Consider the following 26,334-nt stretch of genomic DNA (forward strand, 5'->3'; position numbering starts at 1 on the left):
ATATATATATATATATATATATATATATATATAATAAAATCATATCTGCCAAAAGGGCACCTACCATTTGTGTATTGAGGAGGAAACATTTCTGTATGATTTTAAATATAGAATGTCTAAAGCATTGTCAAATAATCATAAATACACTGTTGCATATTGCTAAAAAAATGTGTTTTTATGCACAAATAAATAAAAAAAACATTTACTAAGTAAGTCCTACCTACTCTGCAAATGAAAGTGATCTGCCCCCTGACTCTGGTACACACTGTCCAAACTGAAGTGCCAAGTCTGTCTCACACTGTGTATAGTAGTTTAGTACACAATAAGAATCCTCTAAAATTCTAATGCTTTACTCCTTGTAATGACATTTCCCACACTCAATAGCACTCTGCTGTAGCTCCCTCTGATGGCTGTCAACATGTAAATAAAAAATAGTCGTGCTTGCCTCATGGGGCCCACTGGGCCCCTGACAGGAGTCACCCTATTCATCCCTTGATGGCGGCCCTGCAGACTTCAGACTGCTTCTGTTTGTATAATGGATCTTTTCATATGCAGTGGAGGGGGAGGTGATGCTATCAGCCCCTTTCAGTGGGTGTCCCAGGCTTATCCAATTAACAGTGTTAAATTGGGAGCTTCTAAGTAAGTTTTCTAATTGATTTTTATATCAGTATCTGTGCATATTCTTCTTTAATGGTGTCTATTACATGCAGTTAAATAAAAATTGGTGTATACTGTCCCTTTAAGGGCATCTAAACAATCTCAATATATAAGTTATGTGAGTAAAAAACATGTAAGAGTATAAACTTTTTACTGTAAGTAAAATACAGTGACATAAGAGAGTCAACGCTTAAAACATTTTAAAAACAAACAAGAACCATATGTTCCACACAATAAGGGGTGATTACACAGCAGAGCCACTGACAGGCTTGTATTTGGTGTATTGTTGGACGTTTTATTGCCCATTACTAGAGGATCTCACTATCCTTCTAACCAGATTACGCTCCAAAGGTTTCTGTTCTCTGTTCAGGGGGAACTTAGATCCACCTGCAAAAATAGTGCAGGAACTCCGTTCCCATGTGTTCCCACTGGACAGAGAACAGAAATGCTTCAGTAAAAACTGCTGCTGCTGGGAGGAGCTGGAGCACAATCTGTGAAAGTGCAACACATTTGTGCAAATCCAGGATTTAGTGTGTTGCACTTTCACAAGAATAAATCCGGGTCTGAAAATTTTTGAATGCGGCTTGTGGCCGCCATCCTACGCTTTCGGATCAGCCTGAAGTTCATAAATGCACATCCCTAATAGATAGAAAGGCAGTTTAAAGACAGACAGACAGACAGGTTATATATACACACTTCCTTCAGCATCTCAGTAGCACATTTTGAGTTGCAGAATCCCTTGGGGGGGAAACATTTTTTTGTCTCCTTTTTACCCCTCGTTCCCACTTTACGAGTGTTTTCCTGTATTTTTTTAGCTAAGGAGACAGTTAAAAATAAACCTACAGTCCAGTCCAGGCTGGTCCGAGGCTCTTTCACGGGTCCGTTGGAAATGGCCACATTAGGACAATGCACAGGAGCAAGGTGCTGCAGGCCTGACCGGGAAATCGCTTTCCTAGAAAAGAAAAAACAGGACCAGGTTACAAAAGCTCAGCTAAAGAAATAGTATATCATTAATCATTTTATTATCTCACAAATGTTACTAAATAGTACAGATTTGTTTTACTGCCCTATTAGCCTCTAGAGAATTTTTACCTTTTTTGTTATTCAAAATTTAGTTCACTATGACAATTGTAACAGGACATCGGTTTCAGGTATGGTCACATTTAACTGGCTCTGCAACATCCTGCACAGTGATTTCTTGCATCAGAGAACCAGCTTATTTACATTGTCCACTGGCCACAGCTAATGAAACCAGCAACATTAACTCCACAAGGCTTCTGAAGCCCTTAACACCTCAGTTTGTAAATTATTCTAACAAAATGATCGTATAAAACAATTTAAAAACATGTCTTTTCTATTCAGATAATTTACAATGCTGTTGCTTATATATACTATGTATATTTAAATTATATACTGTATATATATATATATATATATATATATATATATGTGTATATATATATATATATATATATATATGTGTGTATATATATATATATATATGTGTGTATATATATATATATATGTGTGTATATATATATATATATATATGTATATGTATATATGTATATATATATATATATATATATATATATATATATATATATATATATATATATATATATATATATATATATATATACACACAAATAGTCATGTGAAGAAGAAAGTACACCCTCTTTGAAGTCTATGGTTTTATGTATCAATACATAATAACAATCAGATGGTCCTTAGCAGGTTTTATTTAAAATTAGGTAAATACAACATCAGAGGAACAGCAACATATGACATATTGCACGGTGTCATGATTTATTTAACAAAAATAAAATGAAAATGGAGAATGGATTGGATAGAGCACGCAGTTTTAAACAACTTTCCAATTTACTACTATTATAAGTTTTGCTTAGTGCTCTTGGTATCCTTTGTTAAAGAGTAATCCTCGGTGATCTCGAGAGTGTGCATGTGCCATTAGCCAGGCAGAGTTTGAAACATTGTTTATAGCAATATTCAAAAAAGATGCAGCACCCTAAACAAATATTCCCATCAATAAATACGTAAGGGGAAACATCACAATATAATATATCAATGAGGGGCCCCAACCCATTCACTCAAACATTCAGACTGCATTCAAATCCAAAAGCATAAGCTAAAAAAAAACAACAAGGCGTCCCAAGGGGGAACCGAGTCATCATAAGAAAAACTGGATTTAAATATCAAGAGATGTCTCTGTGTCAAACACTCTGCAAGATTTTTTTACACCTCTTAGTTACTGAGATCAATGAACCGTGTCCTCACTGTTAACATCCACACCACATATGTGTACACACTAATGTCACAAAACTCCAGTGGTAACACCTTTTACAGTTCTTATATAAACATATTGTCCTTAACATAACCAACGCACTCTTCCAGCGGTACAACATCCTTACAGCATCACAAACTTTTCACAACATGTATTTATCATATACTGTATAGCCACGTTCGGCAAGCGCTCCAAGCGAATTGGGACTCGCTTGGAGCGTTCTGTGAACACTTGACAGTGAGGCGCTGGGCGCAGGGCCGGATTGGCCTACCTGGATACCAGGAGATTTCCCGGTGGGCTGCAGCAGCTAGGGCTTGAAAGCTACAATTTAAAGGGGTTATTAATTGATACAATTAGTTTGTAGTTTTGCTATATAACATCAATCTGGCATTTATGTTTAATACTAAGTAATATAATTTAATTCTGAAATAATATTAGGGGAGGAGTATCCCAGTAATGCCCTTTGAGAAAAATGGGGCATGTGCATTCTACTGACTCAACATAAAATAGGGCTGGTTTTCATATTTTTCCAGGGCTGCTTTTTATTCCCAGTCCGGCCCTGGCTGGGCGTTCCCTCAGAGCTCTGATGACGCAAGTTCCAGCGTTTCCAGCGTGCTGGTAAAGCTGGGACTTTTCAGAGCAAGCTCAGATGCCTGTAAACATGGCAGCCTCCACGAGCGACACTATGCATACAGTATAATTATATACACGTGTTGCTCGTGGAGGCTGCCATGTTTACAATAATGTAAAAGTTAATCCTGTCTGCATTATTTATTATCACGATTATTGAAAGTACTATTACATATACAACACTTATTTCTATATATAGTATATTTATATAAATAAGTGTTGTAAATGTAATAATACTTTCACAAGTAAGGGAGCTACTAAGAAACATTTGCATGTACAAAGGGATCTCCTGCACGATAATGGATTACAATATATAATTCATATGTGAGACGTTTCTATTTGCATGCAATATTTCTAATACTTTGCACATGCCTACTATTCTGTCAATGCTTGGTTACGAGGGACGTTGCAATGGGATCGTTTTGTCAAAGCTCCCTAACTGCTGACGTATCCACAGCGCCACGTCGTCATCACCACTGCCTATGTGCCAGCGCTGGGAGTAAGCGCGGCCCGAACGCGGCCCATGTGACGTTTTGGTTCCTAGCCGCCCCTGTATGTAATATTACAGTTTGTATCCCAGCAAACACAGGTTGGCTCCTCTTTGATAACAAGCCATCTCCTAGCTTCCCAATGTCGTGATCGGATGTAAAAGCCGCTTAGTAATGGTGTGCTATCAACAGCGTCTGTCAGCAGCATCTCTGCCCACGTGTGATGACATTGGTACAAGTTTGACAAGCGTTTTCAGACTCCGCCCTTTGAGAGATATTTGACAAAGGGCGGTTTCTCTAAAGGCGCATCAGAGTTGTATTGATGTCATCACACGTGGACAGAGATGCTGCCGAAAGAGGAGCCAACCACAAGTATCAACCTGTGTTTGCTGGAATACGAACAGTAATATTACATACAGCGGTGGCTTGGACCCGAATTTTATTGCCTGTGCTCCCAAGCGTCACATTTATGATGAATACATTTTGTGAAACGTTTGTGATGCTGTAATGATGTTGTACCACTGGAAGAGTGCTATAGCTGCAGCGTCTCAACACAGAGACACCTCTTGATATTTAAATCTACTTTTTATTATGATGACTCCTTGGGATGCCTTGTTGTTTTTTTAGCTTATGCTTTTGGATTTGAATGCAGTCTGAATGTTTGAGTGTATGGGTTGGGGCCCCTCATTGTTATATCGTGATGTTTTGCCTCCTGTGTTTATTGATGGGAATAAACAAGTTTTGCATATTTGCTTAGGGTGCTGGGTCTATTTGAATAGAAGGTTTATGAACGTAGGAGCAGCACCATATTCACTAATGATATATTTAAAGCAAATTAGATTATTTTTTTCTTTTTCTGGCTAGTAGTAGAGCTGTCACGTTTGTATAATTAGATTGTTTACAGCAATGTTATACATAGTTGCAGACACTGCTGCCATAGACTGCTATAGACACATGCATGCTCCTAAGCTACTATCAGCATAACTAGCTTTAGCCTTCAACTAAATAACAAAGCAAATTTACTAAAAGAAGTCAATTGGAAAATTGTTTAAAATTGCATTTTCTATCTGAATCATGAGTTTCATTTTGAATTTACTGTCCCTTTAAGAGGAAAACCATGTATGACACTTTGCTTTAAACTATATAAAAATGAAATCAAGGTGCTAAATCTAATAAAAGTCTAAAGAAAGCAGATTTTCCCCCTGATATCAGTAATATGGAGTGCTGTGATATTACAGCAATGCATTGTATCTTCTGGCAGTAGGAGATGGTGACACAATTCTTCTTATAACATTTAAAGGGACATAAACGTCAAAATGACATTGTGTGGTTCAGTTAGAGCATCTAATTGTAAGAGATTCAATTTACTTCTATTATCACATTTCTTTTTGACTCCTTTTGTTGAAAAGCATACCTAGGTAGGCTGGGGAGCAGCAATGAACTACTGAGAGCTAGCTGCTGATTGGTGTTACACACATACAGTATATCTCTTGTCATTGCCTCACTAGATGTGCTCATCTAGCTCCCAGTAGGTCATTGCTGCTCTAGAGTTGACTTTAAGGGTTAGAATTAACAAGCAGCGGATGCTGCATTCTACGCCTGAAGTTTCCCGCTCGCCGGAAACTTAAGTTAAGAAGCAGAGGTCGTGAGATCGGGATGATTGACACCCCATGCTAGCGGCCAATTGGCCGCGAATGTGCAGGAGGCGGCATTGCACAAGCATTTCACAAGAAATGCTTGTGCAAAGTTAAATGGTGACAGTGTATGCTGTTGGCATTTAGCGATGTCAGGCGACCATGAATCGCTACAGCAAATCATGTCTGCCCGGCTAATGATAAATTGACCCCTATATATGTGTTTATTCCGCTTGTAGGGATTAAATATGTTGTTATAAGCAAGAAACTTTACAGAATATTCTTTTGTACCTTTGTGTCCTTTTACATTTCAGAAAACTACATTTAAATGGAAATGAATGATAAAATTAAAAGTTCATTATTCATACAGAATACTGCGGTAGGCTCAAGAAAGTGCACATGGCTATATGCCAGCAATGTTAATGACAACTGTATACATATAACACAACTCTTTAATGATAGGGACATGCCCTGTTGCATGATACAAGGGTTTTCCAGGGCTGTAAGAACACAGGTCTTGTCAACAGTGACACCTGCACTATTACAGACAATGTCATAAAGGACATGAAACCAACATTTATTTTAGTTTACTTCTGTTATCACACGTGCTTCATTCTCTTGCTATCCTTTGTTGAAGGAGCAACAATGCACTTCTGGGAAGGTAGCTGAATTAATTTGGCAAGCCAATAAAAATAAATATATCTGTGCAGCCGCCAATCAGCAGCTGGTTCCCAGTAATACATGGCTTCACCTGAGCCTACCTAGGTATGACTTCAACAAAGGATACCAAGAAATCAAAGCTAATTGGGTAATAGAAGTAAATTGTAAAATTGCAGCCTCAGAACCTTGGGCCAGAAGGTAACCGCCCAGCGGCATTTTATAATAAACCTTCCCACTGAACTGCTACAGAATGCTTACATGGTTAAAGGGAAATTCCAGCCTAAATTTAAATCCACGTGGATGCATTCAGTTTTGGATAGAAGCATTTTTGTAACATACATGCATTTGTAAAAATGCTTCTAATAAAACCTATAGCTGTTTCAAAAGTGTATTTAAGTATGCACCGTGCACCAGCATTTTAAACACAGCACTTGCTCAGAGAGCCTAAGGTGCTTGTACCATCTGGTAATGACTCAATTGCTGACATGATACAAGCCCCACTGACTCTATGAACAGCTATAGCATTTAAAATGCTGTTGCACTGATAATATCTAGCTATGCTTCACATGCACGTGCAGAGAAAAATGCTTACACTAAAACATAACTTTTACTAGAAGCATTTTTGCCAATACAAGTATATTGCAAATGTATTTCTATTGAAAGATGTAATTCATCTATGTGACTTAAAATTTTGACCAGAATGTCCCTTTAATTAACTGACAAATGCAGCTATTTTGCAGCACTTCCTGTGTGGCCGCATGACTCCTCAATCTGTGCATGTGCAGCATATGGTTGACTTGATTTTAGAGTAAAGTGTTTGGCTCTTCTCCCCCGCAGCCACTCTACCCTTCATCATTTGCAACACAAAGAATGCCCAGTCACATGACTCAGCCGTATATCAGAAACTGAGGCCAAGTCTGACCTTTTACTCATTACTGTTCTGTCAGGGACAATACTAATATTCTTGGTTCACTTACAACTATCTGGCTACAATTAAAGGGACATGAAACCCAAACTATTATTTATTTCCTGATTCAGATGGAGAATACAATTTGAAAAAAAAGGTTCCAATTTACTTCTATTGTCAAATTTGCTTTGTTCTCTTGTTATTCTTTGTTAAAGAGATGCCTTGGTAGGCAGCGTGCACATGTCTGGAGCACTACTTCACAAGAAATAATGCTGCCATCTAATGTATAACATTGTTGCAAAACTGCTGCTATATAGTACTGTAGACACGTGCACACTCCTGAACTTACCTCCCCGCTTTTCAACAAAGGATAACAAGAAAACAAAGAAAATGTTATAATAGAAGTACATTGGAAACTTGTTTAAAATTGTTTGTTCTAACTGAATCATGAAATAAAAATTTGGGGTTTTATGTCCCTTTATGGTAGATCAGATAAATAAACTCACCACAGTTTTGGAACCATCAGTTTAAATGCTTCTAAAAATGTTTTCTTTTGCAATGCAGTACTTAATTGCTGATTAAAAAAAATCTATGGTTAGAAAACAAAATATTTTAATCCTTAAAAAATGTCATGTAGGTTACAGTTCTGATGCTAGTAATATATATATATTGTGTGTGTACGGTGTACTCAAATGACATCTTGTTGATTTTTGAGATATTCTTTCCCCCAATATTTTTTTTAAGAATTCTATTTTATTAATTTGTATTAAAGCGGTGTCAAATTGTTATATAGGCACCCTACAACCCACTTGCATCCATTAATCACCCCTTTAAATTGTAGCTTTCCAGACCCAGCTGCTGCAGCCCACCGGGAAATCTCCTGTTACTCTGGTAGGCCAATACAGCCTTGCTGAAACTAATATATCCTATAATATAAAAGGCTAAGTGTGTTTGTCCAAAGCTGTCATGCGCAGTAGACAGCACGAGGACAAACACACCTGGCCTTTGAGTCCCTAGCTGTCGTCTGATCTGCGGCAGAAGTGGGCGTGGCCAGACGTGAGCGGGGGCGTGGTCGAGTGTGAAGGGGGCGTGTCCGGATGTGAATAACCCTGAAGGGGGCGTGGTCGGGCGCGGTCGGGCGATAGAGGGGAAAGAGATAGAGATGGGGGAGAGAGAGAGGAGGGGAGAGAGAGAGAGGAGGGGAGAGAGAGAGGAGGGGAGAGAGAGAGCAAAAGAGAGAGCGCAAAAGAGAGGGGAGGAGAGAGCGCAAAAGAGAGGGGAAGAGAGAGCGCAAAAGAGAGGGGGAGAGAGAGCCAAAAGAGAGGGGGGAGAGAGAGAGCGCAAAAGAGAGGGGGAGAGAGAGAGCGCAAAAGAGAGGGGGAGAGAGAGAGCGCAAAAGAGGGGGAGAGAGAGAGCGCAAAAGAGAGGGGGGAGAGAGAGCGCAAAAGAGAGGGGGAGAGAGCTCAAAAGAGAGGGGGGAGAGAGCTCAAAAGAGAGCGGGAGAGAGAGAGCAAAATAGAGGGGGGGAGAGAGCACAAAAGAGGGGGGAGAGAGCGCAAAAGAGAGGGCGGAGAGAGAGTGCAAAAGAGGGGGAGAGAGAGCGCAAAAGAGAGGGGGAGAGAGAGAGCGCAAAAGAGAGGGGGAGAGAGAGAGCGCAAAAGAGAGGGGGGAGAGAGAGCGCAAAAGAGAGGGGGGAGAGAGAGCGCAAAAGAGAGGGGGGAGAGAGAGCGCAAAAGAGAGGGGGAGAGAGAGCGCAAAAGAGAGGGGGAGAGAGAGTGCAAAAGAGAGGGGGGAGAGAGAGCGCAAAAGAGAGGGGGGAGAGAGAGCGCAAAAGAGAGGGGGAGAGAGAGCACAAAAGAGAGGGGGGGGAGAGAGCGCAAAAGAGAGGGGGGAGAGAGAGAGTTCAAAAGAGAGGGGAGAGAGCGCAAAATAGAGGGGGGGAGAGAGAGAGAGCAAAAGGGAGGGGAAAGAGAGAGAGGTGGGAAGAGAGCACAAAAGAGATGGGGGAGAGAGAGTGCAAAATAGATGGGGGAGAGAGAGTGCAAAAGACGGGGAGAGAGAGAGCGCAAAAGAGAGGGGGAGAGAGAGAGAGCTCAAAAGAGAGTGGGAGGGAGAGAGCAAAAGAGAGGGGGGAGAGAGACCGCGCAAAAGAGAGGGGGAGAGAGAGAGAGCTCAAAAGAGAGTGGGAGGGAGAGAGCAAAAGAGAGGGGGGAGAGAGACCGCGCAAAAGAGAGGGGGAGAGAGAGCTCAAAAGAGAGGGGGGAGAGAGAGAGCTCAAAAGAGAGGGGGAGAGAGAGAGCAAAAGAGAGGGGGGAGAGAGAGAGAGCAAAAGAGAGGGGGAGGGAGAGAGCGCAAGGGGTGGGACCGCTGTACTGCAAAAAATGTCCCGTGTGAACGGGCTTTAGGACTAGTTGTATATTATAATGCAATATAAATTGTGTGAAATCTTGGTGTGATCAGACTCAGTGTCTGCATAGTTACATACCCAGCATAACTGTATATACTTTAGTTGGGTAGATTTGATAACACTTTTGCACCCTAAAGAGGTAATCCTCTCTATAATGAAGAATCTCTCAAATAACTACAAGGTTTATGGGCCAGTGAACATAGATTGTTTTTTTATATAAATAAAAAAATTAAATAAAAATTGCATGCATTAACTATCACAGACGTATAAATTAGTGCTATGGCTGCATAACAAAACCTTAATACATTTACCTTTTAAAAATCCCTCTGGTCACCCCCATGACTCTTCTAATTCCGAATACCACTCGGGACCTGCAGAGTACTGCATGTCCTTTGACTCAGAAGTGTAAATAGCTCAGCTGATTGGAACAGCAGCGGATTCTGCTTGGGACCAGCAGTGCTCTGTGAGTCCCAAGTGTACTTTTACTGTGTGTTTAACCCCCTTTGCTGTGCAGGGTCAGTAGTCCTAAAATAACATGCTCTAACTAATTTGAGCATTTAATTTTGCAACTATTATGGCAACATAAGACCAGGATTGTTTTAGTTTTTAATGGGCAAATTTATATATTAATTTTGACTGTACAATAAAACTTTCCCATTAACAATATTACAAAGGACATTTGATTTATATTAATAGCATTATTATACCAAACTGTTAATTTATTAACGAGTTTTAAATCCAGGATACGTTATTTTCACTAAATGTGCACAGAATCAGCGCAGGAAGCAGCCTTCTCAGAGGCTGTACCCCTCACTACAAAATACAATACAGAATCTGCTAGGTTTTGGGGGGCAATCATAAGGATTGCAGGGGGTTTATGTGTTTTTTTTTTTTTTTAAAAAAAACACATAAACATGATTTGCAAACAAAGTAAGATGTGCATGCACAAGTTTACTTCTGTTATCTGGTTTGCTTTGTTCTCTTGGTATCCTTTGAGCTGGGAGCTAACTGCTGATTCGTGGCTGCACATATACTCCTCTTGTCATTGGCTTACCGATGCATTCAGCTAGTTCCCTGTAGTGCATTGCTGCTCCTTCAGTAAAGGATACAAAAAGAATGAAGCAAAATTGATAATAGAAGTATATTTGGAAAGTTGTTTTAAAATATATATGCTCTATCTGATTCATAAAAAATACTTTCATATCCCTTTAAGATAGAAGCAGCAGGCACTGCTTAAAAAACAAAATAGTTCAAAGCAAGTACATAAAATTGTAACGTTTCAGTAAAGGTTGAGTTGAATTTCTGCTTTTGTACAGATTCCTTCTTTATTAGTTTTATAAATGTCTTGTGTGCTTTGGAGTAAGCTTGCACACAGGCACCGCAAGAAACAACAATACCAACAGGTAAAAGGCTTAAAGGATACAATGATAGTACAGTAATGAGATATTTGTCACTTACTCGGATACCATTTAACAGGGTACTAGCCCAACAGGAGTAGTTCTGTAAATACAGCCTCTGGGTGCACAGGATGTCAAACACAGCTGGGATGACCCACACAGTGAGCAGCTCACTATATCATTGCATGCCGTAAACTGAGAATTACTGTAATTCATTCCTAAAATACGGAGAGCACTTCATTTATAATTTCTAGAGACTGAGCATTCTCCACCATATCCCATAATTCTATCTCTCTATGCAATGTTCTTTAGTGACACTGATTTATAATCTGTGATGGTAATAAAGCTAATTTGAATTTGCTACACAAAACCCCTATCGTTAGTAGTATTGTATAATGTCCCAGTAAGTATTAACGTGCCATAAAACATGTTGAGATCTAGTTTGCATAAAAAAATAGTTTAAAAACTGCTGGCAAGTATTTTAATTTGTTTTTCAAAAATAAAAATTAGTTACATAGCCATACTGTCTGGAGTAGTCTGATTCACCCCCCTTATCAGTGTTTAGCTACAGAAACACAGGCATTGTATTTCACAATAGCTTATTTGCTTCTAGGCATGCTCCAGCAGATAATGAGTACTTGTTTTATGTCCCTTTAATAAGGTAAATGTATCAGAAGTCCACTTGTATCAGCTAAATAATAGTAATTCCACAACATTCACAGTGCCGTAGAGCTTCATATCACGTATTAGGCGTATTGTGGCTTATTACAAATGTATTGATACGTGATACACACAAATCTATAAGTAAATAAGAGAATATAAAAAAAAAAAAAAAAATTGTAACCCTGATTATTTTATGGCTAAAAAATACCACTTGTAACTAATGAAGCAGCCAGAGTCCTGGATTAATTTCTGCATGACATCTATTTACCCTAGGACACTGGTGTTCTCACGCCTTCCTAACAAGACAGATTTTCAGGATTACCTTGGGTGAGAGCAGGTAAAATAACTGTTTACTAATCAGCTGATTATTTCACCCATGCTACAGTTCAGATATCCTCAAAATCTGGCCTGTTAGGGAAGCCTGAACACAGCTTTAAAAACCAGTGCCCTAGGAAATAACTGTTTTTTAGGGTTGTATATTAACCCATGACTCTCTGGGCCTAGCTTGCTTCCTCCCTGATACCACTTTAGTTGACAGTGGCTAAGAAGCAGTTATATGATGTTGTCTACGCATTTTACTTGTTATGGATGACTATTGATTAAATCTTATCTTGATATCCCAATTTTAAAAAAAAACAAATGTCTAAATAGGTTTTCTTTTTTTTTATAAACTTTGACTTTATTTTATGATCTTCAGCAGCATTTTAACTATTGCCTTTCTAGATTAAGTTTTCTAGATAAAAGGTTTGGCTAATGTGTCCATTAGATTATATTCAAACAATTTAAGATATTTATAAAGTTCTGTTGCTATGGAGATTGTATTTCTCTTGTTTCTATAAAGAAAAACAATATTTTTTCTATTGTTGATGGGCTATTACATCAACAAATAACTGTTTGTGTAACCAAAAAATGTTTAGAAAATAAGATTCAATATTTTTGTTTTTGTTTTCGAAATATATTCTCCAGTAGCACTAATTGTAAGCATGCCACGCTGTTAAATTAAATTAAATATAAGGTTGTCACAGAACAATGAACAAAAACAAGGAGCTTTGCAATTCTGTCACCTTAAAAACAGCTGTTACAATATTAACATTTCAGGGTACATTCTAAAGCAAAAATGATGTGTTCTAGTTTGTTAAAGCATGTAATTTGTGCAGCTCCTAAGCAGAACACGGCCAGTATATTCAGCTCACCAAAGTACTCTGTGAACAGTTATATATCAGCTACTGTCCAGCTGCAGGCTGAAAAAAAATCAATGGCCAATCAGCAGTGCTGAGGTTATGATTTTCTTTGCTGTGATCTCATGAGATTTCACTGAAATCTAGTGATATTTCATAGTAAACGTCCTTAATTTGAATGGAAAAATAACATGACTGTGCCTGCACATGCCAGATGCACACTCCCTAGTCCTAGGACTAGCATCCTGATTGGCTGCTTAAAGTCTCTTTAGAGTGGGGTGTGACTACGTAGGTAAAATATGTTCCTTTTCTACATAGAGATGTTCAGGTGATATTTTCTAGTCAGCTTTTTACAGCTATGCTGCATCACTTTCAAGTGCTTTAACATTTGGGTATCATGTTTCTTTCCAAAAAGGTGATTGAACTTTATTGCTGATATGTGTTTTCACACCAATTCTTCCCAATGTCTGCATTAACTACAAACAATCTCAATGTTAAAAATATTCTTTACTGTACTGAGTTTCAACTATCAAGAGACAGTACTGGATCATGAGATTATTTATTTCGGAAGTATGTAGTTTGCGCACCACAAAAACCTGCCCTGCAACATTGTTGCGCAATAGATTGCACAGGGACCTCAATTCTCAGAGTATATCTCTATCTCTATAATGCAAACCATAAGGGGATGGGATTTTTTCTCACTACAAAACAGTAAATCATGTTGAATTCAATTACAAGTCTACAGAAAAACAACTTCAACATCAAAATCAATATACATAAAAGCAAAGCTGGATCTTTATTGCAAAGACGTCTAGAAACTGATACATTAGATACCCACTTGCTCATACTCAGACACCACTAGCATCAGGGCTGGATTTAAAGCCCAGGTGCCTGTAGGATCCAAAATCTGAAGCGCCTCCCCCGTGCTCCCATTCACCGATCACTGCTGTGCCAGCGACCTCATCTAAGATGGCTACCATCAGTAAAATAACAGAACCTTGCGTGTGTGCTGGCCATCTTTGTCGAGGCCGCTGCAAACATTGCACACGCACGGGGGAAACCAGATGCTGTGCATGCGTAATATTTGCAGTAACTTTAACAAAGATGGCCACTGCTCATATGCAGTGCTTTTATTTCACTGCCACCAGTATTTATAATAGGCAGTGAATGGTGCCCCTCTATGGAGGGTGTCTGTAGGCACGTGCCTACTGTGCCTTATTATAAAACCGGCCCAGACTAGCATATACCCTCATTATTTCCAGCCAAATAACATGCAACTTATGAATAAGAGCCTATAAATTCCCTGGCAAAGATTTTGAGTGGCTACACAGGACATTGGCTGATAGGTACTGCCTGGTATTGTATATTGGTAGATATGTACTTCCTGTTAATACTCACTGAGCATTAGTTTGAAGTACTTCTTAGTCAAGGAGCACTAGCTAATACTTGTATGTTAATTTAACTTTAACCAGCCTCTACTTTATATTTACTCAGGCACTAAAACTGTGATCAGGTTTATATGTTGCTTTTCCCACCATGGATAAAAAGCCCTTTTTTTAATACTATAACCCTTTAACTATGAAAATGTTTTCTTTTTTCCACTAACAAGAGCATCTTGTGGGATCCATAACACTAACCTTGTAACATTATACATAGTGATTGCTTGATCAGTGCAAGAAATCATTTATATCTGTCCCTAATCCCCCCCCCCCCCAGCAAACAAGATCAGTTTAACTGTAACAAGGTTTTCTCCACTGATAATCACAAATAACTGAAATAGACACAAACGGATGCCGTAGAAAATACAGATACAATGATACATACATATAATAGGCTGTGGATGGTAACATTACATAAGGCATAGCTGGCTCTTTATCAATAATAGTAACATTTAAAGTAATACAATATGAATACAAGCTTACAGTGAGCAATGCTTTTCCGCACTTCCAGCTGAGACTTTTCCACTATTAATCAGACAGGTTAGATACCACTTGTAGGTGTAAAAACTAATCCCAAAGTTAAATAACAAGGGTGTGAGGGGTATAGGTGGGACCTGCTGTATACAGAATTATTATTATTATTATTTATTTATTTTACTCCCCTTCTCTCTTCTTTACAACATAGAGCACCGAGCTTGCAAAATAGGTACTACCATGAAAATACCGGGCAGCAGGCACTTTCAGTAATGAAAGGTGATTCATATCAACCCCTAGAATCTCTCTTTTAGTAAGACTGATCATCAGCACAAATAGTAACTGATGTGATAGGTAGATAGGTAGATGGATAGATACACAATCCTTAGTATAATCCAGCACCAACGTTATGCAGGTGTGCACGCCAAAAGGTTACTGCATACCTTGAAAAGTAGATAAAACATCCAAAGAAAGGCAGCACCACCACGGATTACATACCCGAAAACGAGACATGACTAAGGGTATGTAACCCGAAGCGTAGTCTTGCTGTATTATACCTACTCCTGGTGTATGGAATAAAAGTGTTTTCCTTGAATTCGTAGTGGTGCTGCCTTTGTTTGGATGTTTTATAGATAGATAGGAATTCCCTACCAAATGCCCTTATAAAACAGATGATAGGTAGTAGATTATAGAAAAAGATAGATAGATATAGATAGATAGAGATATTATACCATAGAATCATTTACTGCTAAAAATTACTTTAAAATTATTTTTTTTTTATCTAACATCATTGTTCACCAATAAAGCAGTGGGAATTCAGCTTATCAACCACTGAACAATCTGTTCTCTTTCCTGATTCAGATACAGTGTTTAATTAAACAAATAATATATTTTTAATGAAACCTGGCCGGTTGGGGGTTACTTGAGGACCGCGGTGGAGAAACACTGCTACACAATCTGTCCACTTGTTAAAAACTTTAATGCAAACATGCTGCCATTTAGAGCACCAGACATGCGCCTGACCATATCAAAATATGCTTTTGAACAAAGAAATAACTTGTAAACAAAGTAAATTTGATAATAGGAGTGAATATGAATAGAATCAGCAAGCGCTACCCAGGTGCTGAACCAAAAATGGGATACCAAGAGAATGAAGAAAAATTGATAATAAGAGAAAATTAGAAAGTTGCTTAAAAATTGCCTGCTCTACCTGAATCATTAAAGAAAAAAATTGGGTTTAATTTCCCTTTAATTATGTACTAACACGTTTAAAGGGATAATGTACTTTCTGTCATCCAAACAAAAGTGCAGTATTTACAGGGACATGAAACCCCAAAAAAATGATTTTGTGATTTAGATAGAGCATACAATTTTAAACAACTTTCCAATTTACGTCAATTATCTAATTTGTTTTTTTCTTGTTATACTTTGTTGGAAAGCATACCTAGGTAGGGTTAAGAGCTGGGAACTAGCTGCTTATTGGTGGCTGCATAAATATACCTATCATTGGCTTACCAATGTGTTCAGCTAGCTCCCAGTAAGTAGTGCTGTTCCTTCAATAAAGGATACCAAGAGAATGAAGCAAAATTGATAATAGAAGTGAATTGAGAGTTGTTTACATTTGTATGCTCTATCTGAATCATAAAATAAACATTTGGGGTTTCATGTCCCTTTAAGCATCTTGGTAGTTTCCCAAACATATGAAGTGAAAGCTGTTTACATTTACTTTTAAATAACATTATAAGTTGTGCACTTTCTACCAAAGCTTGTTGGCTGAAATGTACTTCCTAGTGATGTTTACAGAGCATTAGCAGAAAATACCTATCTACAGGGAGTGTCTATTAACCAATGAGCAACGATAGAATGTTCCCATCAGCCAATAAGCATTGAAAGTACTTAACAGCCAGTACTGATTCTGATTGAAGTACACAAATGAGAAAGCTGGATTACTTGTAACTATCTATACTATAATCGTGTTTGTAACGCGAAAAAACATGTAACCGCCCGCAAGAAATAAATAAAAAACAAGTAACTGCCCACACAAAATAACAAAAAACCTAACTGCCCACACGAAGTATAACAAAAAAAACAAACCTCCCGCACGAAGTATTAACAAACACCTAAACCGCAAACCCCCACATCGCAAAATAATAAAGTAATTAACCGCTAATCCGCAAATAACATAAATAAAATATTAACCCCTAAACCGTCAACTCCCCACATCACAATAAACCTAATTAACCTATTAACCCCTGAACCACCAAACCCCCACACCGCAATAAACCTAATTAACCCCTAAACCGCCAAACCCCCACATCCCAATAAACCTAATTAACCTATTAAGTCCTAAACAGCCAACCCCCCACATCGCAATAAACCAATTTAACCTATTAACCATTAAACTGCCAAACCCCCACATCGCAATAAATCTAATTAACCCCTAAACCGCCAAAAAAAACAATGCAAATAACTAATTTAATTGCTAAGCCCCCTAACCTAACACCCCCTTAAATTAACCCCAATACTAAGTTACAATTAAAATAATAAAACCTAACATTAAATTACAAAAAAAAATAAAATTACAAAAAATAATAAACTCTTAAATTACAGAAAAAAATAAACAAAATTATCAAAAATAAAAAAATTAAACCTAATCCGTATAAAATTAAAAAAGCCCCCCTCCCAAATAAAAACACCCCCTAAACTAAACTACCAATAGCCCTTAAAAGGGCCTTTTGTAGGGCATTGCCCTAAGTTAAACAACTCTTTAACATTTAAAAAATACTAAGTCCCCCCTAACAGTTAAAAAAAAAACCCTCCCACCAAACCCCCAAAATAAAAAAACCTAAACTACCCATTGCCCCTAAATGGGCATTTGTAAAGGGGTAGTTTAGTTTTTTTAGAGTTAGGTTTTTTATTTTAGGGGGTTTGGTGGGTAGGGGGTTTTACTGTTAGGGCGTAATTGGTAATTTGTTTAGGTAAAAGAGCTGTTTAACTTAGGGCAATGCCCTACAAAAGCCCTTTTAAGGGCTATTGGTAGTTCAGTATTAGATTAGGGGGTGTTTTTATTTTTGGGGGGATTTTTTATAGGGGTATTATTTTGGATAGCTTTGTTTATATTTTCTGTAATTTAATTTGTTTTATTTTGTGTTATTTGTGCTTTGGGGTGTGTAGTTTTTTTTTTTTTTTTTTAATAGACTGGCCTCTGGGTTAGTTTTAATTATAGTTGACATTAAAAAAAAAAGCATATATAATTTTGGAGTATGGTATCCCTTAAATAACTTAGTAGCACAATATCTTCGTTGGGAACACAATATCTTTTTAAACATCATTATTTGCAAATCTAAACAGTTGAGGGATCATTTTATTCAATCATATAGAGCAGTTGGAGGGATTTTGAGCTCCATTTAAGACCCTGTGTAGAGAGGTTAGCGGTGGCATTGGCTGAAGGGGCTGTGTGTGAGTAAGGTGGAAGCTGCATTACTGAACACTAGGAGGCGCTCCCATCCTCCTACCCCTGTTGTTATCATGATGTCATAACCAGTCACAGGGAGCATGCCCTTAATGGCAGTAAGCTTCTTAATTTGGTTGTACCTGCAGCTAAAGGGACAGTAAATACAAGACAGTTCTGCTGTGTTGCTATAGAACAACATATCTGCTAAGTATTAAAAGGAATAGTCTAGTCAAAATTTAACTTTCATGATTCAGATAGAGCAGGACATTTTAAGCAACTTTCTAATTTATTCCTAATATCAATTTTTCTTTGTTCTCTTGGTATCTTTATTTGAAAAAGCAGGAATGTAAAGCTTAGGAACCGGACCATTTTTGGTTCAGACCCTGGGTAGCGCTTGCTAATTGGTGGCTACATTTAGGAAGCGCTATCCAGGTGCTGAACCAAAAATGAGCTGGCTGCTAAGCTTACATTCTTGCTTTTTCAAATAAAGATTCCAAGAGAACGAAGAAAGAGTGATCATAAGAGTAAAATTGTTTCACATACACCTAGAACCCAAGAACTAAAGTGCACCAGGAAGTGGCAGTTAGCATCTGTGTTCAGAAGCTGGAAGGATTTCACTGTATCGTGTTGCACTGTAGAGATTAGCACAATCCCTAAATCTTAAATAATAAGAAGAAAGATTATATTTTGAGCTTTGGGGATTAGAAAGGCAGAGTCTTCATCTCTGTTTCCAGGACAAAGGCTAATAAATGTAATTGGAGAATGTGTGTTACGAGGCTGCACACAATGTAAACACCCCCATTATACTGTAGATAGATTTACAGGTATATTTGTAAAGGTAGGGGATGGCAAGTTTCCAAATAATGAGCTTGTTGCGCATGCTATGGCCACTAGCAATTCAGCATTGCTTAGCAAAATTTAAGATTGTACAAGAGCTCCCTTGTGCGACCACACTGTATCAATATGTATGGACCCAAAAGGGGGAAGTTTAATATATGTTACATTGCAGTTCAGCAGGAAATAGTTAGTTGATGAGTGAGGCAGTTACACACAAGAGCTGCTGTTTATGCATTCTGTTATAAGATGCTCTTTTAATAAATTTGTTAAAACTGCAACTGGAGTCTGAGAGCCTCTCTTATAAACAGCAGCTTTATACAGGAGTCTGAGAGCCTCTCTTATAAACAGCAGCTTTATACATGGTGGCAGCGGATGTTATCTGAGAAATACACCAAAAGAGGATATGGAAGGTTTAAAACCCTTTCAGGCAAGGAATCTGTCTCAGGCAAGGAAGAGATGGGACGAAGACATTCTTTTATACACAGACCTAATCATGGCTGACAAACCAGAGGAGATGAAGGTAAAGTTGTTTCTGTTCTTAATTGGAGAAAAAGGCAGAGAGGTAAAAGACTTCTCCCAGAAGCAGCAGCTCCCACACTGGCTCTGCTAATTAAAGCATTTGATGATTATTGTGAGCCAAAGCAAAATGAGACTGTGGAAAGATATACATTTTTTTCAAGAAGTCAGAGGGAAGATGAAGAAATAGATGCTTATGTCACAGATCTGCGTACACTGGCAGCCACTTGCAACTTTGGTAATATAAGAGACTCATTAATCAGGGACAGGATTGTATGTGGCACAAGAGACTCTAAACTTAGGGAATACCTACTGAGAGAAGTGGATTTAACACTGAAAAAATGTATTCAAATAGGTAGAGCTGCTGAGCTGTCTAAAGAGAGGGCGAAGATCATTGAGAGTTCCAGCATCAGTGCAGTGTCAGTCCATGGGATGGACACAAGTTACACCCTTAGGAAGGGTCATAACAGAATGACAATGACTCCAGACAAGACAATACAGTGTATGTATTGTGGAAAGCGTCACGAGAAACTGAAAGAAAAATGCCCAGCATTTGGAAAGCAATGTAAAGGGTGCGGTAAAGCAAATCATTTCATTAGCCAATGCTGTGCCAATACACAACAAAGAAAGCCCACAGTACAAGCTGTCTATAGAGAGACCGAAGACTTAGAGGAATATAAAGACATTCTGGGTCTGACCTTGGAACCAGCTTTTCAGATTTGTACACTTAAGAAAACAGTAAGCAAATTTCCATCAGCTTTGTTTGGTACCATGCTAATTGACCAACAAGCCGTTAGATTCCAAACGGATTTTGGAGCAGACTGTAATGTCATATCAGCAAGGTTGGTGAAGGACACATCTAAAATTCTACATTGTGATAAAAAGCTAAGGATGTATAATAAGAGCACACTGAAACCAATAGGGATATGTAAGCTCAAAATAAGAAAACCACGCAACCACAAGTTATATCAGGCTGAGTTTGTTGTAATTGACACAGAGGTTTGTAATTCTATACTAGGAAGTAGAGCTATACAAGCTATGGATCTGATCTCAGTGCAACACCAAAATATCCTACACGTTGAACAAGATGGCAACCACCCAGATGCCACTGTGTGGGGATGGTCAGCCATCAATAAAGAGTATGCAGATATTTTTCAAGGAGTAGGCTGTCTAGAAGCAACATTAAAATTGGAAGTGGATGCTCTTGTACAGCATGTTAGACTTCTAAAAAGAAAGGTTCCTGTGTCATTACTCAAACCCCTTAGAGAGGAGCTTACCAGTTTAGAAAAGCAGGGCATTATAACCCCTGTAGAGAGAAGTACAGACTGGATTAGTAGTATGGTGGTAGTGAAAAAACCATCAGGGAAGTTAAGAATTCGCATTGACACTAAGCCTCTGAATAGGGCTTTGAAAAGAAGCCATTATCCTTTGCCAACAATTGATGATATACTCCCTGACCTAGCAAGAGCAAGGATTTTTTCAGTATGCAATGTCAAGAGTGGATTTTGGCATATTGAATTAGAGGAAGAATCCAGCTATTTGACCACTTTCTCTACTCCTTTTGGCCGATACCGCTGGGTTCGAATGCCTATGGGTATTAGCCCAGCCCCAGAAGTGTTCCAGCGAAAACTAAATCATGTACTGGAAGGGCTACCAGGTATCAGGATTATTGCAGATGATATTCTGATTGTAGGAGAAGGCGATACCGATGTGGAAGCTATTCAAGACCACGATCAAAAGTTGAGGAAATTGCTCAATCATTGTAGAGAAAGACACATCAAACGAAATCCAGAAAAATGTCAGCTAAGGAAATCAGAAGTGCCATATATTGGTCACTTATTATCAGCCCAGGGACTTCAAGCAGATCCAAACAGTAAACGCAATTACTGAAATGCCCAGACCCTCAGATGTTAAAGGAGTACAGAGATTTTTGTGGATAGTGAACTATCTTTCTAGGTTTTGTGAAAACCTCTCAGATGCAGGTGAACCACTGCGCCAACTAACCCAGAAAGGTACAGTGTGGGAATGGACAGAGGTGCAGGAAGAGGCATTTCAGTAGATCAAATAAAAAATCAGCAGTGCACCAGTGCTTAAATATTATAACCCAGACAAACCATTAGAACTTCAATGTGATGCATCAGAGAAAGGTCTGGGAGCAGCACTGATGCAAGGTAAACAACCATTCGCTTTTGCAAGCAGAGCAATGACAGAGACAGAGCAAGGTTATGCACAAATAGAGAAGGAGCTATTAGCAGTCCTATTTGGAATGGAAACATTTCACCAATTCACATTTGGGCAGACAGTAGCTGTGCAATCAGACCATAAGCCCCTTGAAAGGATCATGAAGAAACCCTTACTTAAAGCACCCTGACGTCTTCAGCGTATGATGTTACGGCTTCAGATGTATGATGCATGTATCAGATACTGCCCGGGGAAGTCTCTGGCAGTGGCAGACACATTAAGAAGGGCTTATTTAGAAGAAGGTTCCATTGAGGGTTCTGTGGAGCATCAGATTGAAACTATAAATATGCTCCAATATCTACCCATCTCAAACAGGAGACTTGTTGCTATACAACAGAGCACAGAAAAAGACAAGACTTTACAAGCAGTAAAGCGAATTGTGATGAGTGGATGGCCTCATGCTAAGGAACAGGTACCCCTAGAGACTTCACCATTCTACCACATACGTGATGAATTGAGTGTACAGGATGGTATTCTATTCAAAGGTGAGCAAGTAGTTATTCCATCTGATCTCCGAACAGATATTATGTCTCAAATACATTCTTCACATTTTGGTGTGGAAGGATGTCTACGCAGAGCCAGGGAGAGTATTTACTGGCCAGGAATGAATGCACAGCTAAAAGAATATATTGACCAATGTGACATATGCCATTCATTTGATACTAAACAACAGAAAGAGACATTCGTTCCTCATGAGATCCCAACGAGACTGTGGGAAAAGCTTGGCATTGATTTGTTCACATTCCAAGGAAAGGAGTATTTAATAACAGTGGACTATGACTCTAATTTCTGGGAGATAGACCATCTTCAGGATACAAAATCTACTACAGTAATAAGAAAATTAAAGGCCCATTTTTCCAGATATGGAATTCCAGACACTGTATGTTCTGATAATGGACCACAGTTTATTTCAATGGAGTTTAAAGACTTTAGTATGGGTTGTGACTTTGACCACATTACCTAGTCACCAGGATACCCTCAAAGCAATGGGAAAGTAGAGTCGGCATTAAAGACAGCCAAAAGACTACTGCAAAAAGCTGTGACTTCTCGAAATGATCCTTATCTAGCATTTTTGGATCATCGCAACACACCAACACAAGGCATGGAGTGCAGTCCTGCTCAAAGACTGATGGGTCGAAGGACCAAATCATTACTTCCAATGAGAGGGAGTCTGTTAATACACGATCAAGTGATGAATGAAAGACACCAAATCCTGTGCAGGAAGCAGCGCTCATTGCAAGCTGCTCAATATAACAAGGGAGCCAAAGACCTGCGGCCTTTAAATGTTGGTGAACAGGTGTGGGTACAACCGCAAACAAACCAGGGAAAAGAGTGGCGGAAGGCTTGCCTAAGAGCTCCTGTAGGAATTAGGTCATATGAAGTGGTGACAGAGTCAGGACAGGTCCTGAGGAGAAATAGGAGGCATCTGAGAGGCACTTGACACTACAGGCCTCCTGCAAGGACCCAAACTAGCACCCAAGAGGAATCTCACATTGAGAATACAAACCAGCCTCTAATGACAAATAACTCAGAAGAAGAAGGACAAGAAGAAATAAACAGTGAAATATCAGACACGGACAGACTGCAGGATGATAACAGAGTTCAGAACAACCACAGGGATCCAGAAACACCCAGACTAGAAGTGGGAGATGTATCCGAAAACCAGAATATCTAAAAGACTATGTGGACTAATATTTAGCACAATGAAAGACTGCATCTCAGGATCCATATTCCTACAATAATTAAAAGAGAGCTTTTGCCATTTCCCCAAAAAGGAAAGGATGAAACCAAAAAAGATAGTGTTTGGTTCCAGGGGGAAGTTTAATATATGTTACACTGCAGTGCAGCAGGAAATAGTTAGTTGATGAGTAAGGCAGTTACACAGACATTAACTGTAGCAAGAGCTGACGTTTATGCATTCTGTTATAAGATGTTTTTTTAATAAATTTGTTAAAACTGCAACTGGAGTCTGAGAGCCTCTCTTATAAACAGCAGCTTTATACACACCCCCCCTGTTCTCATGCAACCAATCAAGCAAAAGCAGAGGTTGTCAATCACCACAGTCTGATCTGCCCAGCTGAACTTTATGTAGTTAATACTATTTTTCAAGATGTTTACCTTAAATTGCCAGATAATGTATGCGAGTTAAAATAAATAGGGTGCTAATATGTTTTTTTAAAGGGACCTTAAATTTAAAGGTATATTAACATATTTATTGTACTTATACATCAGAAATTATTCACTGTACCACACCAGATCTACATATTAAATACAAGCTTTACATTTTTGTTAAAAATATATATTTTGCTTTGCATCCCTCTTGAATGTTGTTTACCTTACTTCCTTTACTGTGGCCAATTAGGGACAGATATAAAGCAAATCCTGTACATTTGAACCAAAGCACAGCACATAGGCATGTCAGGGTTCTGCATTCTGCAGAATTCACCCCAGCCTTAAAGGGTTAGTGGAAACACTACAATTTAAATTACAGAAAATTTCCCTTTAAAATATAACATACAATAGATTGATTAATGAACATATAACAAATTGTATTCATAATTGCTTTCACTGAAAAATATATCTGAGCAGTGCACTTGTTCAACTTTTTTCCAGAGAGTCTAGCACTTATGTTTTGTACTTAAAGGGCCATGATACCCAAATGTTGACGCTCTTGAAAGTGATGCAGCATAGCTGTAAAAAGCTGACTAGAAAATATCACTTGAACATCTCTATGTAAAAAAGGAAGATATTTTACCTCAAAAGTTCCTAAGTATTCACACCCCATTGCAAATTCACCCCCCCCTTAAATGCTCACAATCAACCACAACCCACATAGCCATAAACTTAGCTCTTTCTCCCCTGTTACTGAGGAAGAAGTTTCTGCACTTACACTGCACTCTCACCTCACTACCTGACCCCTTGTCCCTATCCCCTCACAGCTACTCCCCTCCCTCTCTTCTACCCTTACCCCTATACTCACACACTAATATCATTTGTATGCCAATGACACCCAAATCTACTTCTCTGCACCAGACCTATCTCCTTCCTTGCTAACCCGTGTCACTAACTGTCTTTCTCACATCTCTAACTGGATGTCCTCTCACTACCTCAAGCTAAATCTCTCCAAAACTGAGCTCCTTATTTTCCCCCTTCTTTCAAAATCTAAACCCCCAATCTCTCTATAACAGTCGACAACTCCATCATTACCCCTACCCCGCATGCCTGATGTCTTGGGGTCACATTTGACTCAGCTCTTTCTTTCACTCCTCATATTCGGTCCTTGGCTAAATCCTGCCGCTTCCATCTTAAAAACATCACTAAAATTAGACATTTCCTTACACAAGACACAACTTAGATTCTAATCCACCCCCTCATCCTTTCCCGCGTCGATTACTGCAACTCTGTCCTCTCTGGTCTCCCCAGCTGCCACCTAGTTCCTTTACAATACATAATGAATGCCTCTGCCAGACTTATCTTCCTTACACGTCGCTCTTCATCTGCTGCACCTCTCTGCCAATCCCTTTACTGGCTTCCTCTTGCCTCTAGAATTAAACACAAAATTCTCACTCTGACATACAAAGCCCTCAACTGCACTGCTCCCCCCTATATTTTAGACCTTGTCTCCAGATACTCTCCCTCCTGTCACCTTCGCACTGCTCATGACCTCCTACTTTCCTCCTCTCGTTACTTCCTCACACCCCCACTTACAGCACTTCTCCAGACTGGCTCATATCTTGTAGAACTCTGTGCCTCACTCCACAAGACTCTCCCCTAGCTTTGAAAGCTTCAATCTCTCCCTAAAGACTCAGGTCTGCATAAAACCTAAACTAACCTTTCTTTATACCAGTTCCTCTCTGCCATTGCTATCCCCTTGAACCCCCTTAGCATGTAAGCCTAAGAGTCCAGCTGTTTGTAGATCACCTTCTTAAGAGCTGACTACAACAGTGTGAATCTTGGCAGGGCCCTCTACTTGTTTGATACCTATAAATATTTTGTTGTACTCCTCTAATGCTTATAGCGCTGCGGAATCTGTTTGCGCTCTACAAATAACCGATAATAATAAAAAGAGACTTAAGTCCCCGGACTTGCAAGAGAGTGTGCATCTGGCATGTGCAGGCACAATCATGTTATTTTCCTATTCATTTTAAGAACGTTTGCTGTGAAATCTCATGAGATCACAGCAAAGCAATGTAAGACCTCATCACTGCTGATGCTGATTGGCTATTGTGTTGTTTTTTTTGGGGGGGAGGGGTTCAACTTATTTATTTATTTATTTATAAAATATTTTACCAGGAAGGATACATTAAGATTTCTCTTGTTTTCAAGTATGTCCTGGGTCCACAAAACATTGCATTGATACAATAGGGTACAATAAAATACAAAAACAATATGAATACACAATATATGCAAAATTTAACATAGAATAGGTAGGAAATATATAATCAACCAT

General features: G+C 38.8%; 1 protein-coding gene across 3 annotated transcripts in view; it reads right to left on the reverse strand.

The window, feature by feature from the left end:
• DGKI (diacylglycerol kinase iota) overlaps positions 1-26,334 on the reverse strand; it is a 560,838-nt gene that overhangs the window by 523,791 nt on the left and 10,713 nt on the right. For all 3 annotated transcript variants that reach the window (XM_053718992.1, XM_053718991.1, XM_053718990.1), the window contains exon 2: positions 1,501-1,609. In XM_053718992.1, the coding sequence (XP_053574967.1) occupies positions 1,501-1,609 (109 nt within the window). The remainder of the gene's footprint in view (positions 1-1,500; positions 1,610-26,334) is intronic.

Source organism: Bombina bombina, chromosome 6 (assembly GCF_027579735.1).
Source record: "Bombina bombina isolate aBomBom1 chromosome 6, aBomBom1.pri, whole genome shotgun sequence".
NCBI classification, from domain to species: Eukaryota; Metazoa; Chordata; class Amphibia; order Anura; family Bombinatoridae; genus Bombina; species Bombina bombina.